This window comes from Dryobates pubescens, chromosome 5 (assembly GCF_014839835.1).
Source record: "Dryobates pubescens isolate bDryPub1 chromosome 5, bDryPub1.pri, whole genome shotgun sequence".
NCBI lineage: Eukaryota > Metazoa > Chordata > Aves > Piciformes > Picidae > Dryobates > Dryobates pubescens.
In genome coordinates this window covers 10,311,685-10,329,418 of record NC_071616.1, presented here as the reverse complement: position 1 = coordinate 10,329,418, position 17,734 = coordinate 10,311,685, and the positions used below count along the sequence as shown (strand labels likewise).

The following is a 17,734-nucleotide window of genomic DNA, read 5'->3' as shown; positions in this document are numbered from 1 at the left end:
TCAAAGGAAAGAATGTACTAGTGAAATGTAGGAGTGAGCTGATCTGGTTTAATACGTCTTGTTTAGCAGTTCCTTCTAGGAGTGACTCAATGTTTTGGCCATTCAAATTGAAGTGGGCAAAATTCTTGTGAAATGGTGCAGTGAACAGGCCTGAAGAGACCTTTTCTGGTCCTTCTGGTGACAGGCAGAGTCTGTCAAAAAAAGCTTATCCGGTCTTCTATGAAAAACATTTTCAATCAAAACCCTTTGCATTGGCGTGTAGGTGCAATCAAGTCTGATTAATGGGCTTGGGGAGTGTGAAAAGATTGCCTCTCTCAAATCTTGCAGTATATTATGCAGGACCTTATCTCCTAGACTTCTAGAATGACTAATGCAGTGGCTTCCTGTTGTATTAGCTGTGTCCCATATGACTTGGGAGAAGACAATGTGACAGGCAAGTTAATCAAGCCATGCATTAATGAGTAACTTCTGCAAAGTTTGTCACTCATTATTTGTCATCCCTCTTAGTAAAGTAGGGACTAACTAGATTTCAGTGATGATTGTAGCAATAAGCGTGGGAAAATCTATTCTACCTTTGAGTGTGCTGTCTCCAAAGGTGGCTTAAAGTGGAAACATCAGGAAGAGTGTAAGAAATGTTTATCTCAGAGAAGACTTAGAGATGAGCTAAGAACAGCCTTCCAATACCTACAGGGAGATTTTTATCAAGGAGGTGGAGCCAGGCACAGTAATGCATGATGAGAGACGATGCCCATAAACTGAAACAAAGTGTTTAGAGTGGATATAAGGAAAAATTTGGACTCTGAGGACAGCGAGGCAGTGGAACAGATTGAGAGAGGTTGTATTCTGTCCTTTCTTTCTGCCCCAAGTAGTTCAAGCTGTGAGCAGCCTGGTCTGTTCTTACAACTGACTCTGGAGTGGAAATTTGGACTAGACAGCTCAGGATGCCATCCTGCACAATCCCTTGATTCTGCCTGAGAAAACATAGTAGTACTTCACTAGAATACTCTTCCAGTGTCTTGGATAGGTCTTCATGAAGAATGGCTTGTACTTTCCTGTACACTTTACATTTGTGTCAGACACCAAGGACAAAACAGTTATTCATTCACCTGTCAGGTCTGAACTCTTCGTATATGTTCAAAGGAGTTAAAGTCCAAATCCCATTCAGTTTCAGTGGATTTGAGATCTTCTGGGTTCCTGCAATGTGTGCCTTCAAAGTCAGACAACCAGGCTGGAGCTGGTAGCAACATGAATGGGCAAGAAAAATGTGGGATTTCTTTGCATACTTTGTTTTTGGGTGCCCACTTTTAATCGACAAGGGGCTGACGTTTTCCAAAAGGCCTTTAATACACTCAGCTGCTCCTGAAATGCGAGATATCTCTTGGGCCTCAGCATCTCCAAGATGAAGGTTCACTTTTCTCATGTTTTCACCTACATTGGAAGATAATGAAAATTCATAATTGAAGCATAGTAAGGTCACCTCCCACTCCCTACTGTCATCCCCGAGGGCATAACAGTTCTCTGGTCCAAGGCTTGAATCAAAGGAGCCATCTCTTTTAAACGTATTTCACTTTGTTACAATGCAGATCTCAGTGATTCTTATGGTGAATCTCCTCTTACAGCAAGATTCTCTTCTGCAGAAGGGTGTTTTTATATCATAGAATCCCATCCAACCCAGACCATTTATGATTCTGTTAATGGTCCTTGCTGTAGTTTTAAACTTTAAAAGGTTTTCTTCCCTCCTGCACATCTAGACTCTGTGTTCTTTGTATCCATCTTCTATGTAGTTGTGCAAGTTATGAGTCTGCTCTTTCCACAGATCTGTTGTTTGGAGGAGTCTGTATTGCTTACCTGTATTCCAAAATAGGTCCAGGTTAACCAGATGGAAAATGCCTTTTTGTGGTAGATCCCAAAGGATTATTTTCCTTTCTCTTCTTTTTCCACAGTTCCTCTTTCTGCACCTTAGAGGCTCACTTAGATACGTACTGTTTTCTCTCTAAAGGCCTTGATCCATTTTTTTTTGATGCCTTTGTCCTTCCTTTTTCAGCTTAGACATACTCAGTCCATGCAGTGCAGAGCCAGAAGTATATTTAATCCCAGATTTAGGATTTTGGGTTACAGACTTCCTGCTGTTGTGCTTCTCCCCTTCCTACCTAGTGTTTAATCTGATGTCATTCTCCCTCAAAGAAAGCCTAAAGTATATAGATATAGCACATCATGATTTAGTGATGAAGTCATAGACTCAGAATCATTTTGGCTAGAACAGACCCTTCAGATCATCAAGTCCAACTGTTAACCTAGCACTACCAGGTTACTACTAAACTGCCTCTCTCAGTACCATATCTGCACATCTTTTAAATGCCTCCCAGGAAGGTGATTCTACCATTTCCCTGGGTAGCCTGTTCCAGTGCTTAACAGCTTTTCCAGTCAAGACTTTTTTTCCTAATATCTGATCTAAACCTCCTCTGGTGCCACTTGAGGTTGTTTCCTCTCATTCTGCTTCTTGTTACTTGGGAGAAGAGACCAACACCCACCTTGCTAAGACCTTGTCTCAGGTACTTGTAGAGAGCAGAAAGGTCTCCCCTGAGCCTCCTTTTCTCCAGGCTAAACAACCCCAGTTCCCTCAGCCACTCCTTGTAGGATTTTTTTTTTCTCTAGACTCTTCACCACCTTGTTGCCCTTCTTTGAATAAAATCCATCTCAATGCTATTCTTGTAGTGAGGGGCCCCAAACTGAACACAGGATTCAAGGTGTGGCCTCACCAGTGCAAAGTACAGGAAGACAATCACTTCCCTAGTCCTCCTGGCCACACAATTTCTGGTAGATCCCAGGATAATAGTGTAATGAAACCTGTGAATAAGGTGATCTCTGTTAATTAAATTTACTACTGCTGGAATAGCAGTGTTCAACCTATATTTCCATATGAGAAGAATGTCTTGAATGTGATTACACTAATGCCTACAATCAGTGTAGCTGAAAACATTTGGGAAGGAGAAAGTAATTTTTGTTTTTCTTTTGTGCCCTTACAAATGTGTAATCAGTTTTTCTTGCAGTCAGCCAGCTTCTCCTTTGAATCAGATTCATGTAGATGTCAACAAGGGAGGAGAAAAACTCTTGTGAAACTTCTTAGAGGAACTTAAGGCATGTTCCAGGATCTAGTATTTAAGGCATTCTCTTGTGGGAACTTTAAAATTGTTCAGAAATTATCATTCCTGAAAAATACCACTTCAGGAGCTTTAGTCCATGGTACTGAGTACTGCAGTGATCAGTTCCAATCAAACGCTGATGTGGTGTCATTTCAGTGTCCTGGGCAGGTTCTGCTGTGTTTTGAAGTGGATTTTTACACCCCAGGGGAGGTGCTCTGAACGCTTTCTATTCCCCACATTTAGGTTTGGATGCCTTAGGTGTAGTGCATCAGACATGCTTTTCTAACCAGAGCTTGCTTCTTTAATAGGCATCCTTTCAAGTCTTTCCAGAAATATCTTAATTTCTCTGCCTGTTTATTTCAGATTTTGTTGTTGCTTGTTTTGGGGAGCTGACTGTGGTCAGCTCTAACTGGGCTGTTAAAGTAATATTTAAGATCTGAAATGATTTTTATTTTAATCTCAATTTCATGTGTAATTTAGTGGAAACCAATGTATACTATAGCACACAACAAAGCCTTTTGGAATGTGTCTTGAGGAGAAATGGTTTAGATTTGCAAATCTAGAAAATGGGGGGCAGTGGAGGGAGTTAAAACACCAAAAAAAACACAAACCCCACCAAACCAAAGCAAAATAAAACAAACAAAAACCCCCAAACAAAACCCCCACCAAAACCATCTTGCCAGCAGGGGAGGTACTCTGGAACAGGAAGCTAATGATATAACCTTGTGGAGAGATTTACAAATAGTGGCTCATAAGATGTTATCAGCCAGTCTTTACAAACTTGCAGCTAACATCTTGTCCTCCCGAGTAACAGTCATGTGTATTCACTAGTTACTGTAGTGTCTTGAGGACAGTTGTTCTGTTTTGTTTTTTATCTTTCAGAAATCACAGCACCAACCCTTTGGATTAAGCACTTGGTCATCAAAGATTCCAAGCTGAACAGCTCCAGTATAAGGAATTCAGGTAATGTTCCATCTAAAAACAAATACTTCTCATTTTTTTTAAAGCTATGTTTCAGTCCCCTACTGTCTGTAGTTGTTTCATTCTTCCTTCTTTGTAGCTATCCTGCAGCTTTACAGTGTTGCAGGACTTGAAGTGCAGGCTATAAAATAATTCCATGTCGCATCCTTTGTGTCCTCAAGGCCACAGCTGCTGCACAATGAGGGATATTTGTTTCCCTAAACCATAACTGGGGAACCTCAAATTATGTAATCTAATCATTCATCCTAGCCATCTGCCATCTTTATTCTCTTCACTTCTCAGCTGTCTTTCATAGATGATGTATTTTTCTCTGAGATCTGGGCTGTGGTTGTGGTCTAAGAAGTTGAGAAGCTTGCTGAGAAATTGAGAGGGGCTTCTTTTGTAGCAGATTCAACATTCTTCTCTGCTGGGGATTAGATTGTTTCACAACTGAAAGTAGGTTACTTATGTCTGGACCTAAGTAAATGTTGAGATTATTTTTGTGGGTGGTAGAGTGGATAAAGGAAGACCCAAGCATAAAACCCAGCAAAGATCATGAACACAAGTGAGGGAAAAAAGCTGTAAGGTTAAGATGTAAAATTTGAGATTGGAGATGAGGGTGGAGCACTGAAATCACAAGAAACTGGAGGAATCTGAAGAAGACAGTGAAAGGCTTTTGGTAAGAATGGTTTCTAGCTGATATAATTTCACTGAAGTGGGAGAAAGAAAGAAGGTAAAGGGGATATCAAAAGAAAAATTGCCTTAAGAAGCCATGGGTTTATTAGTTTAAATAGGAGCTGCTGCTATTGCAGATATTTTATTAAACAATGCATGCATAGAACAGCTATTGGGAATAACTCTAGTTCCCAGAATGGATAAATTGTGATAGCTTGAAGTACCTCAACACTTGGTATTTCTGGATTAGCCAGAGAGCATTCACAGCACTCAGCAGTTCCCATAACTTTCCTCTGCTGCTTTCGAACTGTAGGGTGAAATCAGTGCTAGATTAGGTGAGATTCTATTGCTATTTAGTGGAGGAGAGCTTATACCAAGAGGACATCCAGCACTGCCCAGACCCATTTTAGCAAGTCACCTGTGCCTCACCTCCTGACTGTTTTTGTAGCAGAGTGGTCTGCGTAGGAGCTGCCAGTGGAAATCATCCAGAAGCTTCAGACTGATGTGGGAGTATTGGCATTCTTCTTTAAGGATGTCTTTCGTGGGACAGCAAATGCAGTGTGTGGTTTGTGAGCTGCTGGGATTGCTCACAGTGTAATTGAAGCTGACAGCTTAATGTTAAAATCCTGTGTTAATAGATCCTACATATCTTGGAGACCAACTTTCCTTCCAATGCAGCAAACCTGGTAGTAGTAGTAGAGGTTTCCTTGATGTGGGTTCTGGGATGCTACAAAGTGACTTGGGAATAGGAAGGTCTTTTACTTGGGTGGCAGACAGGCTCTCTTTTTGGCCTGTCAGAGACAAAGCAGGCTGGCTTTCACCTTGTGAAAGGAATCAGTTTGTTCAAGTGTTTAGTCAGGAAGCTGCCTGATGTAAAGCCGAGTTTTGTTGATGGAGGAGTTCTTCTCTGAGTTTACTTTTGTCCACTTTTTAAAATTGCTCAGGGTGTCATTTCTGTTACAAGCTGATTGTGGGTGCATGCTACATATCCAAAATAAATGATGTTTTGGAAAATTCAAGAGTCTGGAGGAGGTGGTTTCTACAGCAAGCTAAAAGGAGCTGTGTGGTTCATCTGATTCAGTCTTACTGATTGCCCTGACAGACACTCATTTGTTGTAGGACCTCATTAAGAGACTGGGTTACCAGTTTTTAGCCTCAAATTTCCACAAAGAGATATGTAGACTCTCTGTTTCTGACACTGAAATATTGATACCAAGAAATGCTGCCTCACTGAAAGAAGGCTCTAGTTTAGCTGATACTAGGTGCTACACTAGCTGATACACTTCAGTCTGTTCCTTTCAACCAGTGAAGCTCAGTTCCCTTGTTTGGTACTTTTCCTTCCTTCCATTCCTTATCATGTATGTTAAAAAGCAAGGCAGGGTAGGTGGGATCAAACAACAAAGAGCTGGGGAGATTAATTACTGGTTAGAATCTGGTTCTTCAGGTGTCTTCAAGTCTGGCTTGGCTGAAGATAATGCCATGAGATGGACATACAAAATCGGGGATGGGTTTTAATTGCCATTGGCCACTGACAACTTAAAATTTTAATACTCTTTTAATACTCTTTGATTTTATACTTTTTTTTTTTCCCATTCATTTTGGAAGAGTTAAGGTAAGTTTACTAGCACAAGATTAGATTTTTTGTTTCTGTGTTTTGGTGCTCTGTTTGGTATTCAGCTATATTTTCTGAGTTTCCTCATCCCATCTTGAAAATACAGCCTGGTATTCTCTTGGAGCAATTTAATGAGATCACTGAAATCAGATGACCCATGAGGTCTCTTTTCACCTTTATCTACTGCCTTATGGCTAGTGAATGCAGTGTATGAAGAGCAGTATTTTCGAGTGTAGCATAAATGCACTGGGCAATAAAGAATTCACTTCTTCCCACAGGAAGCTGCTCTGCTGTCTGAACAAAATCTCAGGATTTTTCTTTTTGTAATACCCAGTCTAACTCTTTTATTTTCCTCTTTCATTAGTCTTGAGTCCTTGAAAGCCTGCTATGTTGCTTGGAGCTTGTATACTGAAACACTTAACCCTGATCTCATTCCTTCCCTGCAGTGGTTGTGTAGCCCTGTCCTGTGCAGTGAACAGAAGTCCAGTAGGTACTGCTGCGAGAGGACTTGTGCTCCTCCCTCATCAGCACTGACCTTGGGCATCTTGGGAGGCTAGCACCATCACTCTATCAGCCATTTATGAATTGCTGTATGGAGACAGGCTCTGTAATTTGCTGTCATTGTCTCTGGTCAGCGTTAGGCTGCATTGTGAACTAGCCACCAGGCAGCTGAGCACTGTGGAGCCGGTGATGCCTTGCCTTGCGTACGCAGCCTCTATCTCGTAAGAGCTGCATTTGAGATCTGGGTGTCTCGCCTTGCAGTTAGTGTTGGCAAACAGAAGTTCTCCAGAAAAGTTCTCTCTTTTGGAGCATTTGTTTTGCTTGGCATGTTTAAGTACTAATTAGAGGTCGGGAAAAGCAGAATTACTCTAGCTTGGTGCTTAAGAGCACTTGATTGAGAATATACGTCTCCAGGCATTTTGCCAGCGAATTTTTCTATGCTAAGTAAAACAGCATTGCTAGTGCTGTTACATCAGCCTGCCTTAAAGAATTGAAATGATCTTTCTCAGTATGGGGAGATGCTCAAGCTGTGCCAGGGGAAGTTTAGGCTCAAGGTGAGGAGAAAGTTCTTCACAGAGAGAGTTGTTAGCCGTTGGAATGTGCTGCCCAGGGAGGTGGTGGAGTCCCCATCCCTGGAGGTGTTCAAGAGGGGATTGGACGTGGCACTTGGTGCCATGGTTTAGTAGTCATGAGGTCTGTGGTGACAGGTTGGACTTGATGATCTCTGAGGTCTCTTCCAACCTTATTGATTCTATGTTTCTATGCAGGTTCAAGTCTTCTCAGCCAGAGGCAGGAACCAAAATATGCACGTCCTCTAACACCTGGACTGTTGAGTAGCAGAGAAGCTACCATTTTTCTACATTTAGTTTTGACTTTGAATCCTAAAAGCCCAAAAGTCAGTTCATGCTTCCATTGAAGTAAAAGATCCGTATTGTCAACAGTGTTCTGTTTGATGTGACAGCATAAACATTTTTTGATGTTTGTTTTGAATTGATTTTTCACCTTCCCCAAACATGCACACCCCACAGGCACACACATGTGTACCCCAAACTATTCCTCTTATTTAGCACTGCCCCTTGTGATGTGTCACTTATTTTTAACACTGTCAAAGCAAGGAGGTGATGCAGGTGGGACCTTTGCAGTGGTCTAATCAGCATAGGTAGGAACTATCTCTTCTACTGTTACTGTTTCTAGCCTCCTCCCTCCAACCTATTCTAGCCTGCAACACTCCAAATGATTATTCTTTTACTGCTCTTAATCTAGGAAAATACTTGATAGAGACTAGTAAGAAAATAAAGCTAATGGCTGCATGTTTGGGAGCCCCCATCACTACTGGGGAATCCATAGCTGTCCCTCATTTCTAGAGCTGGGTTGTCTCCAAATCCATTTGTGCTACTTAGTGATTTGGTTTTAGTTAGCAAGAGATCACAGTCTGTATTCAGCTTACCCTGACAACCTTTAAGAAAAACCACAGAGTGATGTAATGAGCTCATGCATGGAAAAATAAACAGCTCTAGAGAAGCCAGCAGTAGCAGCCTCAAGTAAATATTCTGCAGTCACTGGGGGTTTGAACATGACGTTATTTGAAAGGAAGAATGAGTAATATATTAAGGGTAGCAGCTGAAGACAGGTTTGTGTGTGCCTGTTTAAAAAAAAAAAAAAAAGAAAAAAGGAAAAGAAGAAGAAAAACCTATAGCTGTTTATTTCAAAACCTTGCTTGTTGAATGGGAGCCAGCTCTGTGTGGCCTATTCTGTTTCAGCTCTGGCACCCAAGCATCGTGCAGGCATCTCATGTGACAGCTTTCCAGTGGTGGAGCTTTCTGCTGTCAGGAGCTCTTAGTAGATGGAGTGTAAGTGTAAATGAGCTTTGAAAACAAGAATGGTGGTATTCACATTTCTTCTTGTTAATTGAAATCACTTGAAGCCCAAACTTAAGGGCTTCATAAAGAGAAAGCAGCTTGAAAGCTGCATGTCTGTGTGCTTTTGCAAGTAGCAGAAGCACACCCCACTGTTCATTCCAAAGAGTCTGTATGCTCTTGGGTACAGTTAGTTTCCACACATCTACACTGTCAGATGGGATGTGATTGTCAAATGTACTACCAGGACCTGGGGTCTGTCTGTTCCTTCCTTTTTTTCCCCACTTTCAGGCTGGGGTGGGGGGAAGGCAGGAAAACCCACATGGCACCCCAAAATCGAATACTCTTTCTGGTATTACCTAGGAAGTAATACCATTTTGTTGTTGTTCTTTAAGGATCAGGAGTGGTGATTACTGCTGGGAGAAAGTACTTGTGGTATGTTGCCTTGGGGATGTATGGAGTCTTTCTAGGATCTCATACACTAACAAAGGGTCTTCTTTACATGGTCTGTTCTGTTCTATTCTATTCTGTTCTATTCTTTTAACCTTACCTGTGGAGTCGCTATCCCTGGAGGTGTTCAAGAGGGGATTGGACATGGCACTTTGTGCCATGGTTTAGTAGTCATGAGGTGTTGGGTGACAGGTTGGACTTGATGATCTTTGACGTCTCTTCCAACCTTATTGATTCTATGTTGAGAATCAGTGTAGGTCCCCCTTGAGTCAGATTATCAGGTGAGACCAACTAACACAGAGCAGGGCAGGGCTTGCTGGTTTGCTCTAAAACAGGAACATGGCAGTTTTGGTAGGATACAGAAACAATAGCCCAAATTAGACACAAGTTAGGTTTGTTATTTTTTGACTGAGGATTAACCCCAGGAGCTTGAATTCCTATAGTGTTTTTCAGAACGGGGGAGGCAGCACAGTACTGAGTATATAGTTATTTGAAATTAGTGCAAATTTCCTTGAGCCTTGGAAATCTGGAACACTGCTGACACTGCAAGCAGATTCAGATCAGTCTCTCTAAGCAAAGCACTTTTGAATGGGGGCAATTTTTCATCTGTCTTTAATCCTGTCTTCTCAGGCTTATTTCTTAGCTGCTTTGCCCTACTCTTGGTGCATAGCACTCCCCACTTTGTTAGTTAAAGACATGTGAGACCATGGGCTTCTGCTTCTCCTGCTACTTTTCTCATGCTTTCTTCTACTACTAAACTAGTTGTGTTCAAAACTGCCTGGCTGTCTCTCTGTGCCAGTTCTGTTAATGTTGTTGTCCAAAGGGTCATTCGCCGTTGGAATGTGCTGCCCAGGGAGGTGGTGGAGTCACCGTCCCTGGAGGCGTTCAAGAGGGGACTGGACGTGGCACTTGGTGCCATGGTTTAGTCATGAGGTCTGTGGTGACAGCTTGGACTTGATGATCTTTGAGGTCTCTTCCAACCTTGGTGATTCTGTGATTACAGGATTGTAGATTCTTCCCCAAACTCTGGTTGGTTAGTGTTGGTTAGTCAGGACCCCAGGTGGAGGAGAAGGGTGGAAGCAAAAGTTGATCTCGCTTAGTGGGAAAGCAGACTGAGAAGAATAAGTAGCCAGGCACAACTGTGCTTTAGTAACCTCTGAATAAGATGTCAGTAACATTGGAACTGGAGAATTTTGCTGCCTTGGAGTGTTGTCATAATGCTGATTGCAGTCCTGTTTGGTGAGCGTTTTGATGCTTTCGTCTCCTCTGGGCATAACACCAGAGTGGCTTTTGAACCTCTAAACAGCTAGAAAGGCAGAGAGAAGTGTCAGAGGTGGTGTCAAGAACAAGAGTTCATGGGAGGGAACCAGTGAGTCTAAGTTCTTGTTTTCTTCTATCCTCACTGTTAATGTGTCCTCTGTGGCTCTTATCATGCATCTTGAGCCCATGCCTGCCAATACAGTACTCCCCTGACCTGTCAAAGCTGCTGCTTTAATGTCCCACCTGCCAGGACTATTTATCTTCAGATCTTTATATTAATCCTCCCACCCTCTATTTTTGTGAGGGTTTGTTTTGGTTTGGCTTTGAATTTATTCTAATTTAGGTTCTGGCTTGATACCAAATAAAGTTATCTCAGGAGAAGTTCCTGTTCAGTGTGATGTAAAATGCCTCATTCCATTACACGTTCACAGCAAATCTCTATGCTCTTCTCTGGTGAGCTGCTGCTTCCTTGCAAGCCAAAATTTGATGCTGCTTTCTCTTGTCTCTTCCTCCTTTCTGGGAGGTTCTGAGAAGGTACTGTATAGGTGATGCCCAAATGTGATTCTCCTGTGGTCTGTGTGGTGAAGGAGGGAGTAAGTAGGGGGGAGCAGAGGCAGAGAGAATGGAAGAATCTATGACCAGGACCCTTCCCAGACAGCCAGCAAACAAAGTCATAAATAACATGCCATAGGGGACCAGTTAATCTGCTCTATGAAAAGGTGCAAAGTATACAAGTGGGAAAAATAACATTGTATAATAATCAGCAGGCAACCATAGGTGTTAAACCACATGCAGCTAGGTAAATAAATGAAGCTCCCCCTAAGTGCTGTGTGATAAATCATTCCCAAAGAATTCAGTCACTCCCTGCTCCTTATCCCCTAAAGACAGAAAACAAATTACTCTGGACTTGGAGTCATAACTGCTGCTCTACAGCTGCCAGTTAAGGTGAGTGGACAGGGAGTAGTAGGAGAGGGGCAAAAGTGTAAGATGTTGGGGTAAAAGGAGAGGAAAAGCCCCTACCAATAAACAGAACCAACAAAAACAAACCAAAAAACCCACCCCACAACCCTGCATTTAAAACCATTGAGGATTTGGAGGGAAAAGGAAAGAAAATCAGATGTAGTACCAGACATTACCTGGATGCACAGGGACATGGAAGGTGGAGAGGTCAGCTTTATGGAGTGTGTTTTGCTTTTTAACAGAAGCTGGTTCATACTGGAGGTGATGCACTGACTTTGAACTGATTCCTTATAGCAGCAAAGTGCTCCTTGCTGTCTATAATAGAGCCTGCTCAGCACAGGCTTCAGTGTGGATTTGCACTTCAGGCATCCATTTGAACATACATTAATGCTTGCAGATAGACTATACCTGTCGACTCACTTTCCTGCCTCTCTTGAACTGTTCCTGTCACCTTCAAGAAAGATGCTATTTCTAAGGTGGCACAAGAGAGGGGGAGTTGTTTCAAAGTAACAGCTTGCCCCCCACCCCAAGGTTCCTTCTGGAAAAGGTTTTGATCTAGGTTTTTCCTCAACCCAAAAGGTCTGGTGGGGCTTGCAAGTGATTTGCATGGAGACAACTGACTGAAAAAAAGGGTTCAGTGGTACGTGGGTTAGCATAGCCCAAAGAGTGTCTGCTGATCCCAGCATTGTCCAAGGAAGCCAAGGATACCACCTAGCAGAACAAAAGGCTGTGAGGGATAAGAGCTCCATTCCAGGCCTAAGGTGAAGAGGCTCTCCACGTTGGTCAGTCTTGGAGATGGAGTGAGTAGGTAAGAAGGGAAATGTGTGAGGCTCTGCAAGAATATCATAGGGGTTGTGGAGCAGCCCCTTTGAGGATAATGTGGTAGAATCATTGAAGTTGGAGGACACAGTCTCAAGCTGTGCCAGGGGAGGTTTATGCTGCATGTTAGGAAGCTCTTCATAGAAAGAGTGATTGGCCATTGGAATGGGCTGCCCAGGGAGGTGGTGGAGTCGTCATCACTAGAGGTGTTTAGGAGACTTGATGGGGTGCTTGGTGCCATGGTTTAGTTGATTACATAGTGTTGGCTGACAGGTTGGACATGATGATCTCAAAAGTCTCTTCCAGCCTGGTTAATTCTAGTCTAAAAGACCATTAAGGTTGAGTCTAGCCCTTAACCTAACACTACCATGTCCCTCACAGACCCATGTTCCTGAGTACTATGTCCAGACATCCTTTAGATATTTCCAGTGAGAGAGACTCTGCCACTTCCCTGGGGAGCCTGTTCCACTGCTTGACAACCTTCTTCATGAAGAAATGTTTGCTAAAATCCCATCTAAATCTCTTCTGGAACAATGTGAGGCCATTTCTTCTTGTTCTATCATTTGCTACTTGGGAAAAGAGACCAACACCCAACTTGCTACACCCTCCTTCTATGTCTACTGTGTTTTCTTTACCTTTAAACTGATACCCATAGGCCAGACCTCTGAGCTATGTTGCAAGAGTCCTGTGTATATTTTGGAGAGAGGGCATGAGTAAAAGGTGCCATCTTCTCCTTCCCTTTCTCTTTGTAGTTATCTCATTTTTGTGTGTGGCCAGGACACCCAACTAAGTGGTCAGTGGAAACTGCTGGATATATATTGTGATGCATTCCAAGAGTGGCTTAACTGCATGCTTTTAAGGCCATTGAAGTGGTGTGTGAACAGCTGGACAGACCTTTTGGTAAAAGGTCCCAAGGCCTGTCTCTGAAGAGTCAAGAAAGAAGGCTGGGTAGAGAAGCTACCTTCAGAGCCCATTAGGGAGATGGGAGTACATTTTAAAAGGCAAGGCATCACAAGGAAGGAAGATGTGTTCAGCTGGCTACCCTCACTCTGGGTAAATGAAATGGCATTGTTCTGGTTTCACCAGTTATAACATGGGTTGGTCTATGATCCTACCAGTGCCATCAGTCTCCCACATCATCATGGGCTAATTGAGCAGGCTGATAACACAAAGCTACATCTCCTTTCTGGAGCTAGGCCACCTCCCCTCCCCCTCCCACCCCAAGAATGCATGGGATCCCACAGCCAGAGAGAACCTGTTCCATGTGCAAGGCTATGATTCAGGGAAATCCTACTGAGAAGAACACTAACTTCAACTATATAATCACTCTGTAGTTGTTGCCTTTCAACCCAAAGCATGGAAGAGGGCTACCTCCATCTCATGACACTAATGTATTGGGAACAGCTTTTTGTGCTGTGGCTGATGACTAAATCTTGTGTGTTACATTGTCGAACCTCCAAAGCCTGAATGCTTTGCTCAGAGACAGCTAAATGCCCAAGAGTGAGTGCTAGCACTGCTGACAGAGGCAGTTCCCTCTGCCACCTTGACTGCCAAGTCCTGCAGGAAAAAAACTGGTCTGTCAATGCACTAAAAGGCTCATCACGCTGTAAACCTCTTTTTCCTCCTCTTACTCACCAGCAGTAGCATTAAAAACCCACCAAAGTTACTGTAGTTAGGAAGACCAGTCTGAAATACTTTTATTTGGTATTCTACAACTATGTGCTTACAGTACTGTAAAATTAGTGTGATTGTATGCTTCAGCCAGAGTCTCTTGCAGAGTACCTCCAATAATTGCTGTGCTCATTGTCTCAACGCTAGTAAAACCAGGTGTGGAAGTGAAAATAGTTTCCCAGTAATGTTAAGGCTCCTCCAGTGCAAACACCTATGGCTTCTCATTTTACTGAATAGCATTTCTCAGTGTGGAAAGCGTGGTGAGAGGCATACATTCATTTTCCATCTACTCCCCTCTGAAGACAGGTGGCTTATCTCAAAGCTGAGTGTGCCACAAGCTAGCTGTGCATAGAAACTATGAAATGGAATAGAGGAGTGAGGGAGGAAAAAACAATAAACTCTGGGTAGCTTCTTTTAACTATCCTAGGGACATTGTCTAAGGTTGAAAGTTTTTCTGCTGCTGAGAAACTGTCCTAAACTGAAGAGGGCTGCATTTTAGTGACAAACTTTCTCTGCTTAGAGTGGGGAAGCTGTTGTCATTGTGAAGGTACTGACCAGCTACAGCTGTCATAGGGAATACGGAAGCCAGGTGACGTAAGAAGATCTAGCCCCCCCTGGAAATTTAAACCAAATATCTTCCAAGATTGTAGGCTGTGTTTGCCAAGAGGTTGCCTCAGTCACCTAAGATCTGCTGAATCTTCTCAGGCTATGTTGAGAGGAGTGGAAAAGGCCTGAAGAGGTCACATAATATTTTTCCTCCCTGTGTTAATTCAGGGTCGTATCCAGTTAACAGCAGCTCTGACATGTGCAGCCTGTTCCCAATGCAGTGACAGGGATCTCACTACCTCTTCCAGTGAGTGAACCAGGGCTTTTTTTCATACCAAACCTAAATCTCCTTTCTCTGAGTAAGCCAAATGCTGCTTGAACTACCCATAGGGGAAAGGGAAAAAAAGTGATCTATGACCTTTTTCTTTTGGTAACAGCTTTTATGTATCAGAAGACTGAGTCTCATCCCTGGACTAAACAAATTGAATTCTTTCAGCCTTTTCTCATAGATTGAGTTTCCTAGACCTCTGCCTGTTCCTTTTGCTCTCTACTGCACTCTTGCCAAATGCTCCACCTCTCCCTCGAAGTGCAGTGCCCAGAGCTGGATGCAGGGCTGATTTAAAGGCTCACCAGACCATAGTATCTGTTTCTTATGTGAAGATTCTGTTACTACATTCCACAGCCAGGCTGACCTACTTTTAATTATTATTATTATTTGTTGTTGTTTACAGTGTTGTAAAATTGCTGATTTATTATTTTTTTTGGTGCTCTACCTAAGCTCTTGACTGTTTTTTCCAAGTTTCACTGTCTCACCAGTGATTTCCTCTCCATGCATTGGATTTCTCCGTGCTGGTTCTTATGATTCATACTTGCAAGTTTGAATCACGCTGATTTAAAACCATTTATCAAGATGACTTTAAACTCTTTCCTGAATTTCAGTCTGCAAATTGGATGCTGTGTTCCACTAGCCAAATTGGTAATGTAATTTGATGCAAGGCAAATCTCATGATTCCTTTCACTGCTGAAGAACTCTTTCACAGAGAACTTTTCAAGACTTTCACTCTCAGAGGATGTTTTTCTTAACCTCCAGTGTTAGGTAACTATCTCATAGAAAGCAGGTCCCTCAATTGAAGAAGGACATTGAGACTCTTGAATGTGTCCAGAGAAGGGCAACAAGGCTGGGGAGAGGCTGAGGGAGCTGGGATTGTTTAGCCTGGAGAAGAGAAGGCTCAGGGGAGACTTTATTGCTCTCTACAACTACCTGAAGGGTGGTTGTAGCCAGGAGGGGGTTGGTCTCTTCTCCCAGGCAACCAGCACCAGAACAAGAGGACACAGTCTCAAGCTGCACCAGGGGAAGTTTAGTCTTGAGGTAAGGAGAAAGTTCTTCACAGAGAGAATTGTTAGCCATTGGGATGTGCTGCCCAGGGAGGTGGTGGAGTCACCATTCCTGGAGGTGTTCAAAAAGGGATTGGATGTTGCATTTGAAGCCATGAGGTGTTGGGTGACAGGTTGGACTTGATGATCTTTGAGGTCTTTTCCAACCTTATTGATTCTATGAAACTGTATATAGTCTACAGTTTCCTTATTTGCTTATGAGAATGACACAGCTTACAATATACTCTAGCAAACTAGAATTTAATCAGAGCCAGGCCAATGCATCTTGTATGAACTTGCAATTATTTGCAGTTCTTTTGCCAGGATGATGTACTGTAGCCGTAATAAAAAGGTTCTGTTCTTTCTGCCATCCTTCAGCTAGTCTGGCTACAGGTCTAGGAGGGCTGGAATTGTGTGATTGACTGCTGAAGTGTTGGAAAAGTAGGAAGAGTCTGAGCCCTGCAGGGACAGATAGCTTTCAACTGGTAAGTTTCAAGATGCTCAGGCATGGAGCCTTATCCCCTTGTGGTTTGGAAATCCTGTGGAGAAGATTTCTTTCCTAGCTGAGGATCACCCAGGGCCCACAGGTTCTGCAACATGAATGCAAGTTATGCATCATAGAGTCCCCCTGCAAGTTCACTCTAATTCCTTCTTCAGCCATTCCTCCTTATTTCAGCCTGGAGGGGAGATGGTGAATAGGCTTCTCATCATGTAACACTGGCAGGAGTGCAGCGCAGCTTTATCGCTTTGAGCCGAAGGGAAATGGCAGGGGAAGGATGTGTTCCTGGATAGCTGAAGTTAAATGAGCCACTTGTAACAATGCATTTTTCTTAAATTATAGGCCACCTGTTAAACCTTTGCATTGTAGTTGTTTATCACTGGAATGTGTAGAAATCTCTGCTTCCTCTGTGGCCTGTGCCTTGAGAAATGGAACTGAGTGAGTGCCGAGGGAAAGCAAACTGCCGAAGTGGTAGAGTGTGGGAACACCTGCAATGTTTGTTCTTCTCTTCACGTTTACATTAGCCAGCATACCCTGGAAGGACCACAGTCCCAGACAGAACAGGGAGGAGCTGGTAGCAGTATTGATGGCTGACAGAGGTGCAGAGAGATTTATGCTATCCCCATGAGCCATATTTGCTCAGCTGTTATTGTGCTCCTAGTAAACACAGAAGGGGTTGTTTCTGTCCCTCCACTCACAGCCCTGTGCTAGTGCCTATTCACCACGTTGCTTTGCTAGTCCTGCCAGCCCTTGTGCGTGTACATACCCAAGGCTTTTCAGATTGTTTTTCCCCTCCAAGGTGGAAAGCCTGCAGATTTGGGCCACTGATAGACCCTGAGCAAGCTTTCTCTGTGGAATGGGGCTGTGCTTTCTGCTACAGCTTTTTGTAAGCTCTGTACTGGGATGAGGCATCTGTGCTCTCAGAGCAGACCTGGGTCTTGTTTGTATTAGAGCTCCCTTATGCAATGTAAAAACAGCTTTAAGCTGGTGTGCATGCTACAAGAAAATAACCAGTTTAAGGCTGTCCTTCTCTGCCATGCTAAATAAAAATGAGAAATCATTCTCTAGAAGGCAGTCAAACACTTTCTCTCACAAGAGGAAAACTGAGGCACAAAGACACTTAGTCCTCACATTTGGGTTGGCACAGGGTGTCAGCAGGAGCTTGGCACTAGATCCATACTGTTGCCTTTTGTTCTGTGCTGCACTAGCTCTGGCAGAGGCAAAAGCCGGGAGGGGAACAAAAAAAAAAATGGCAGAGGCATGTATTTGATTCTTTTGAGATGGTGTTTTGAAGACACACCAGTGTTGCATCACTAACAATTGGGATTGGTCAAGAATCCTTCAGTAAAAGACCTTTTCCTCCCCTTCATTAAAACTGAAGAAACAAGAGAGGGAAAGAGAAGGAAAT

The 17,734-nt window shown here is 43.1% G+C and overlaps 1 protein-coding gene across 2 annotated transcripts in view; it reads left to right on the top strand.

Moving 5' to 3' along the window:
• SMOC1 (SPARC related modular calcium binding 1) overlaps positions 1–17,734 on the top strand; it is a 150,460-nt gene that overhangs the window by 96,357 nt on the left and 36,369 nt on the right. For both annotated transcript variants that reach the window (XM_054161578.1, XM_054161577.1), the window contains exon 7: positions 4,026–4,106. In XM_054161578.1, coding sequence (XP_054017553.1) covers positions 4,026–4,106 — 81 coding nt within the window. The remainder of the gene's footprint in view (positions 1–4,025; positions 4,107–17,734) is intronic.